This window comes from Phaethon lepturus, unplaced genomic scaffold, assembly GCF_000687285.1.
Source record: "Phaethon lepturus isolate BGI_N335 unplaced genomic scaffold, ASM68728v1 scaffold4599, whole genome shotgun sequence".
NCBI classification, from domain to species: Eukaryota; Metazoa; Chordata; class Aves; order Phaethontiformes; family Phaethontidae; genus Phaethon; species Phaethon lepturus.
In genome coordinates this window covers 13,523-22,268 of record NW_010561091.1, presented here as the reverse complement: position 1 = coordinate 22,268, position 8,746 = coordinate 13,523, and the positions used below count along the sequence as shown (strand labels likewise).

General features: G+C 38.3%; 1 protein-coding gene across 4 annotated transcripts in view; it reads right to left on the bottom strand.

Moving 5' to 3' along the window:
- The window catches only part of OXR1 (oxidation resistance 1), a 77,147-nt gene that overhangs the window by 58,855 nt on the left and 9,546 nt on the right, over positions 1-8,746 (bottom strand). For all 4 annotated transcript variants that reach the window (XM_010293865.1, XM_010293866.1, XM_010293867.1 and 1 more), the window contains one exon: positions 1,026-1,133. In XM_010293865.1, the coding sequence (XP_010292167.1) occupies positions 1,026-1,133 (108 nt within the window). The remainder of the gene's footprint in view (positions 1-1,025; positions 1,134-8,746) is intronic.

Genomic DNA, 8,746 nt, shown 5'->3' with positions numbered 1-8,746 from the left:
ATTCCTGCTCCTGTTAACTTTAACACAAATTATGAGTTGAGGGAATAAATAATACCACACAAAGTACTTCTTAATTTTTGCTTTTACAGTTTTTAAATGTTATCTTGAGATAAGCCTGATCTTTAGTCATAATAATTGAGAAAAAAGCTCAGAGAGAAAGCATTAGAAGTACACAGCATGCCAGAAACACCCAATACAGTGTCCAAGGAAGGCCTGCCCAACTATTTCTCTTGCTATTACTCTACTATTTGAACAACCAAGGAACAGGCTAAGGAACAAGTTCAGAGACATAGCTCTTAGCACTGAATGTTAAAAAAAAAAAAAGCCAGCTGAAGTTATTCAGCCCTTAAATACATTATTTTGGCCAATGTAGGCATTCAAAGCTGCCTTGGCAAATTTTTGCAGCAACCAGAAATAAACATAGGATTTTTTCAAACAGAGGGCTAACACCATAGCTGACCTATCACTTGTTTCCAGGCCTGGCTTTCAATAAGAAGTGAAAAGTGAAGGCAAAAAAACAGGGAAAGAAAAAGACTTAAGCAGTAGTACCTATAAGAAGTGAATGACAGTTCTTCTACCACTGGTAAAGACAGCAAGTTTTCAGGGTGGAATGGAAACATTATTCAATTTATTAAAATAGAATTGCAGGCAGCAACATGCAGTCAGGAATGTTGTTTGTAAGCTGTATCCTAAATTTGTCTTCTGAGCTAGAGTTGGTAAACAGCCTGCTATTTCTGCAAAGTAGCAATTTAGTTTGTAACTAAGTGTTATTATACCATTAAGTATATTTAGTTTTTTGAGTCCCCTGATCTTATTTGAGAGACAGGTAGCTTCATTACATGTTCCCTTTTTAGGCAATTATTTAATAGGCACAAGGAATTCACAAACTAGAGAAAAAAAGTATTTTACAAAGCCAATAGGAAAACCTGTAAAAGAAGTACTTTAACACTTTCTCTGGTAGAGATGAGAAATATAGGGTAAAAGAGGCCTTTGTTGGGTAAGTAACATATATAGTGTAATAGTACCTGTCCAGGAACGACTGCTCTGGAGAAAAGCTTATTTAATTGAACGAGTTCATTGGGTGTTGTATCAAATTTCAAGGCAATACTGTTTAAAGTATCTCTTGATTCCACCTGTATCAATTGGGGAAAACAGAAAAAAGAAAAACAAACCTGTAAGCAGTTAGTTCAAATAGTGGCTTACAAATTTTATCACATGTAGATTTACTGAGATTTTGATGAACTTTAAGTCTTCGTATCTCATGACTGGCCTCCCTCCCCCCCAAAACAACAACCAACCCCCAAAAACTTACCTACCCCCTAAATATTATTCTATTATGGTATTACTATATAAGGACACGTGCCTTCCCACAGCGTTTCCAGGTGGCCAGCAGCGTCAGTCACACACCCGGAGCTGTAGGCTCAGCTACTGCACCAGAAATTCTCATCTATAAATTCACTCCTGGGTACCACTATTCCAATACACGACTGACTGGATTCAGAGCCCTTCATTCTCCCTCTTCAACTCCTCTGTTCTTCACTTCAGAAAGTGCTGAAGCAACCTCTATAAAATGCAAACACGCCCACTTCCTGTTGAAATAGGCTTCTGTTAACCCGACTTTCAAGTAACGTCCATCACTGAGATAAAAAGTAAAAATACTGATGCAAAACAGGTCAACCAGTATGACAGCAGATGGAGCATAAGCATTTTGAGCAGGTGATTCCCAAGTAAGGAAAGGATTTTTATCAAGCTCTTATTGTCATCCCCATCTCCTAAAACGTATTCAATATGAACCAACATTAGAAAGCAAAGGGGAAAAGGTTTTATTAGAATCATAGAATAGTTTGGGTTGGAAGGGATCTTTAAAGGTCATCTATCCCAATGCCCTTCAATGAGCAATACAGACTTGTGCATATTCAGGTTTCCCAGGTGGTCTCGAACCTGATCTTCCCTTACAGTGGGAGGGACTTTGCTCCACCAGTCCCTGTCTTGTAAGCCAACCCCTCAAGAGATGTGGGACTGCCAGACTGCCTTTGAAGACTGAGGCAAAAAGTCATTAAGTACCTCAGTCTTCTCTTCATCCATTATTACCAGTGTGCCAGTCTTGCTCATCAAGAGGGGGTACGCTTTCTTCGACCTTCCTTTTCTGGCTGACATACCTGTAGAAGGCCATCTTACTATTCTTTGCACTCCTTGCCAAGTTTAGCTCCAGCTGCACCTTGGCCATCCTAACCCCATCCCTACACAACCATGCAGCATCCCTGTACTCATTCCAAGATACCTGTCCCTGCTTTCACCGCCCTGTGCGTTTCCTTCTTGCCCTTTAGTTTGCCCATCATGTATCCACTCAACCATGCTGGCCTCTTGCCTTCCCTTCCTGATTTCTTACATCTGGGGATCAAGAGCTCTTGCGCTCTATGGAAAGTGTCCTTAAAGTTCTGCCAGCATTGTTCTGCTCCCTTGTCCCTGAGGGCAGCTTCCCAGAGGGTCCTGTTGACTAACTCCCTGACGAACTGGAAGTTTGCTTTCCTAAAATTCAGGGTCCTGACTTTACTCTTTGTCTGCCCCGTATCCCTCAGGACTGCAAACTCCACCAGCGCATGATCACTGCAGCCCAGGCTGCTTCCAGTCTTGACGTCACCAATTAACACACTTACGTTAGTGACCAACAGGTCCAGTATGGCATCCCCTCTGGTAGGGCTGTCTATTACCTGAAATAGGAAGTTATCCTCCATGCAATCCAGGAGTCTCCTGGATTGCCTACAGCTTACAGAGAGGATTTCAGAATAAAGAGTTCATAGCAAGTATTATCCCTTCATCTGACAAGGCAGCATATAACCAAAAGAAGTTCACTGCATAATGGCACAAGACATCATAAACACTGTACCAGGAAAAATAAATCTTATGAGTTAAGGTAAAATGAACAAATATAAGCAAAGCTATATTTCTTTTGCTAAATATGGAGCACAGCTAGAAAAATTCCACTGATTCATGTCTTAAATGTCTTCTCATTTGTCCCTCTTATTTCCTCCGCAGAAGATACACACCTTCCACTCCATATAAATAGTAAGTATTAGACTAATTATTCACAGGTTTAATTTTCCTTATATTTTCAGGCTATTCATTCAGCTCTAAGTTTTCTTGACAATTACAGAAAAGAATGGTTTCTCTTTTAAATTCCCTTTTCTTTACTTAATTTTCAGGAGTCACACAATCATAGAATAGTTTGGGTTGCAAGGGACCTTTAAAGGTCATCTAATCCAACCCCCCTGCAGTGAGCAGGGACATCTTCAACTAGACCAGGTTGCTCAGAGCCCTGGCCAACCTGACCTTGAATGTTTCCAGAGATGGGGCATCTACCACCTCTCTGGGCAACCTGTGCCAGTGGTTCACCGCCCTCACGATAAAAAATTTCTTCCTTAGACCTAGGGGAGGGAAAAGTAGGGAAGGGGAAAAAAAAAGTAAAAGACAAACACACATTTTTCTTCATAGTGTATGGTCTACACACAACTGTTTTGAGAAAGCCAGCGGATATCATTAGTTGACTGCATACCCTCTAGGTACTTTCTGCTCTTCGCTCACTTCCTTAACAAAAATGTGGGAGCACCATGTCTTATATGCCTTGTCAACTATTGCTGGACTTGGAGGTAGGTATGTTTTACTTCTCTTTGAACAACTGAATGAGGGCAAAAAAACCCAAATCTGGTACAGCAAGTGGAGGGAAGGAAAAGTCTGGGACCATACATGTTCTAATAGCTTTTGGTACTGCCTGCTCTAAGAGTAGACCCTGACCTAACACAGTCACCCAGAAAAAGGCAGCGTTTGGAACCAGAAGACTAAACCACTCTATTTCATTAGCCATACTGCACTGGAGGCAAGTAGTAAAACATACACTAGGCTAACCTGCTTCCACTTCAAAAAGTGAAATAATTACTCCTCAAAATGCATTCCCACTTAAATGTTCCAAAACTTAACACTAAACAGAACACTAGCCCCAAAAGAATTTAGGAAAAGAAATGTCTTCTCTTCATTAACTTTTTTCAAAGTTGTGTCATGTTAGTGAACACATGTTGACAGCACAGGAATAAAGAAAGTATAACTGACAGATACAGAGAAGCAAACTATTTCCTTTAAATAGAGAAGTGGGTTGTCCTGCAAGAAAGTGTGCTACAAATACAATGTACTTTGAAGGCTGTTATAGTTCAACAGATAAAAACAGAGGGCAGCTTGGGATACTAACATGATTACAGTTCCCAAGTAAGAGTTAAACAAATTCTTTCCATACAGAATTCATTATCATTTTGTAAAGGTGCATTTGTCAGCCTAGATTCACTAAAGAAAAAAAGGTAAGTATTGCCAAAGAAATGGTAATTAGCTTTAAGAGAAATTTCTAATTCTATTATGACAATTCTCTATATAAGAAACCATTAAGCTAAACAAAGCAGCAAGTCTTTCTCTGTATTGGTATTTCAAGTATGAAAGACTCCATTGCAGTACCTCTTAGTACTTCAGTACTGTATGATCACATAAATATGAGAAAAATAAGAATATTCTTCTATGCCACTTAATTGGTACTAAAGCAGAAATCAAAACAGGACCCTAACCTGACCAAGTATGTACTCCTTGTTCCATAGACAGTAACAAAACCGACAACCAAATTAAAGAACAGTAGTGCTTACATCAGAAAGTCTACATAATACAGTTTGTTTTAGCAAACATTCCATAAAGTGAGATACAAAAGCTCTGCCTAATTCAAAAACCTGCTCTCACATAAGTGTTAAAGGACAATGGTTAGCTTCTAGGTAGATATTCCTTAGGTATCAGTTATGATTTAAGTATTTGAGATTTAGACTAACTTATGATATGCTATAAAATAAATTAATTAAAAGCATTCAGTTAAAATTCACAAAACTTAAGCTCTTTAAGAATGCACTCTTTTACCATCTAGTGAGATCTCTTGGCAACTAAGGGGTTTATCTCACAAATCAGGAACACAAGAATGGCAACTATAATTTTCCTTTTCTTATCTGGCTGTAAAGTTTGCACAGGTGAGTCTCCACAGTATGTGGGATTTCAGAGACCAGCACTGATACTTTCTTAAATCAAAGAAAAACTTTCACGTAATAAAGACTTCCTGAAGTATTGAGGAAGTATAGGCCCTATATTCAAAGGCCTATTTTCCAATTCTCAGGCTTTCTACAATTTCAAACAATAGAATCTGAACAGTCAAAAGCTGAAAGAGTACCTTCATGGAAAAGCATAGTTTAAGAATGAGCAAAGAAAAAAACATGCCACCATATAGCACAGCCATACTTTTAAAAAAGTATTTCAAGACTAGTTGTCCAAGAATCAGAAAAACAACAAAACAATGGTTTAAGTGTATTAAAAGGAACTGACAAAAAGAGATGGGAAGACTAGAAGGAGGGGTGAGGACAAAGGGAAGAAGAGGACATAACAACTGTGGCGCTGTACCCAAGCCTTTAGAAATAACATAGATTAGGACTAAATTAATTGTTAATAGGTCTAATTTCTATATTATGAAACATCAGGAAAAAGGAACTTGTAAATATCATAAAAGCAATTCCAAAAATAATTTTAAGATTAGGCAGAAGATACAACAGAAAAAGCAATATGCCATTATTATGATCCACTTTTTCTGTATTCCCCCAAAATTAGGAAAAAGACCACGACAGTGGCATGCTCAGGGAAAAGTGACAGTGAGACAAAAACACAATCCCTGGCTTTGAAATGAAAGCACCAAGGAAAAAAGCAAAAACTCCTAAGTGTGTAGTAGTTTAAACAGCATGTAAAGGCTTACGATGGGAAAAAAAGCTACCTGCATCAGCAGACAGAACCTTTAGCACTCTAGCCAAGCTACCCTACAATTGAAAGCCAAATCCATAGTTACTCTAGAAAGATATGAGCAGGTACTAACCATTTATCCACTCTCAAAATAAACATGCTCAGCAAGTCATTACAACAAGAAATTCCAAGTATTCATGTGGGTTCAAATTCTAGTGAACTTTCGCCTGTTTGATGATCACCACAAACACACTTGCCACCCACACCCCTTGAGCTAAGAAAGGATCAAAGATTCCTTTAGCGCAGTGCTTTACCTTAAGAAGCTGACTTCAAAAGCCCCTGTAGTTTTGCTCTCAGTATACTTATCTAACTGGTTTCTAACTAAAACAAAGAGAGTCAAGACCCAGTTTCTGGATATTGGAATTACACTAAGAAACTGGGAAAAGATCACATGCAGGAAGACTGGCAGTTCAAAGCTGAAGAGTCTGGCTTAAAACTCAGTCTTAAGACTCTGGTCTACTATAGGCTTGTGTGACCTTCATTAATTGATATGCTCTTCTCATGATCTGGAGAGCATACCCTGTGTGTTACAGTGCTTATCTGCTATTTCAGGAAAAGAGCTCAGCCTTCGATCCCCAGAGAGTTAAAGGCGAGGGAGTGGGGCAGGGGAAGAGAAGTCTTACAGTGGAGCCTCCAACAAAGATAAACTAAATCATCTGCCTCCATTGCTCACTTGTAATTTTTTTTTTCCACAACAAAAAACTATACAGGAAAAGCACTTTTTCTCAAGTACAATAAGCTATCTGTAAATAGCCACAAATATTTCCTTTTTTTCCTCCAAAGGAAGAGGGATTAGAAGGCTTTCGTTGAAGTCATGCAACTGGTACCATACTAGTATCATTGATGATCAGTGGCCAACACTGTCTGCTTATGCTCCTTTATCTGTAGTTGGCTCATCTAACATCTATAAGCAGACACTGGCTGTGTTTGTACAACATGTAAACACAAAATACTTCTAATGCAACAGTAATATAATGATGTCAAATAAGCAACATAAAAATGCTATTTTCACAACAGAGGACTAAAAGTTCTAGCTGGCAAGGTAATTCACCTAAACTATCTGCTCTGTCGGTCCTTAGAGCCTGTTCACATGCATCAGCTGTGTGCAGAAGGGGAACACAGTAGGCTTGGCGCACCAACTGTGAATTCTGAAAAAACAGATAATATCAATTTGCATCTAATCTGTTGACTAACATTCAGAAGAAGAGAAACTATACTAACATTAAAAAAATAATTTTTCACTATGTAAGCAATAATAGTGAAAATAAACTAGAGTCTTCTGTACCCTTTAGAGGCAGTCACTGAAAATTAACTTAGTGACATTCTTTTAAACCTACTAGCCTGGATAAGCTTAGGACTTGCTTCCTTCACTGAGCACCACATCTGCTGACATCTTCCCTCTGGTACTACATACAGAGCAGTAGTTCCAAGTTTTTATGCTTTTGGAGTTTTAGATTAAAATCTTCAACATTAACTGTCTTTTGGCTTTATCTTTAAAGAGAAAATATATTTTATTGTTTAGTTGTCCCCAAAGAAATGCTCTTTTTTAAAAAAATTCAGGTGGAAAGTGTCATTCACCTTAAAAACCCATAGTTTGCATCAGTGTGATTCTATCTCCCTCTAAGCTTCAGGAATACAAATAAGCCCTTCCCTCCTGAAAGCAGGCAGCCACTGGAAAAACTAACACATTAAATTATTACAAAAAAACAACAAAGGAAAACACTCCACTAGCTTTTCAACAATACTGGGCCAGGGAGAGTCTGGTTTCTGACTTCATCATTCTACTTCTTCTCAAAGCAGCAACCCATGCAGACATCTAAATATGCACATGTGTGTGCGTGCATTGTTGCTTTGAGAGGTACTAGGATGAAGGTGGAAACCAGACATAAGTGCATCTCTCCACATTGTATAAAGTCATAAATAATAACAGTAGCAAATTATCACAATGGTTACCAGACCTCTTATACATATAGTGAACATAACATTGATTCCTAAAGGTTAGATCTGTGTATTTTATTAAGACATATGTGCATGACACATAATCAAAAGCTCTGAAAACTTGATGTTACTGAAGTACTTCGTGAGTGAGAGGTACAGCAAGACCAGACAGAATACTGCATGTGTGAAGCTGAAACGTACCATGTTCCATACACACAACAGGCTCCTCTAGAAGCTGGACTAAGTTTAAAGACAAAAAAAGTCTTTGATACTTGTGAACAGTCTTTTCGACTCAGAAGGAAGTGATACATACTTCAGTATGTGTTAAGAAAGTTATTTTTGCAATTAAAACCCCACCTACTGGAACACAAAAACCTGCAGAAATGCATGACAACTTGTCACAAACTTATCAATTTAAAAAAGAAAAACTTGGTGCTTCAGCTTTGCCTGGAATCTTACATACCAAGGTAAATGCATGCAGATGGTGCCAAGAGACAAGTTAAGGGATTTACTGGCTAAAGAGGACCCCAGTTTTACAGAGCTACACCTAGGCATTTTTTCCAGTTATTTCAGACAAAATGGGGTTAATGTAAAAGAAACAACAGTCACATTTACTTTACCATTCTTCAGCTGCTAGAAGTTAAGCAAAAGAATTTCTTTTCTGAATTTTAACTTCAAGCAAGCCTTTAGTATAGGCTACAATGATATTCAAATTGCCAATATAAGCCACACTAATGAAGTGCTGCTTGCTCCAATACACACATCCCCTGTCTCTCTCCAAATGACTATCACAGCCTTCTCAGTAGTTAAGCCTGGCTTGGCTTAATGTAACATTAAGAGTTAAGTCTCCCACATATCTCTTATTCTTGGAATAAAAGAACACCAAGAGGTCAAATAAAGACTTTTTGTAAAGAAGTTCTCATTTTTATCATGTCCAGCTTCAAAA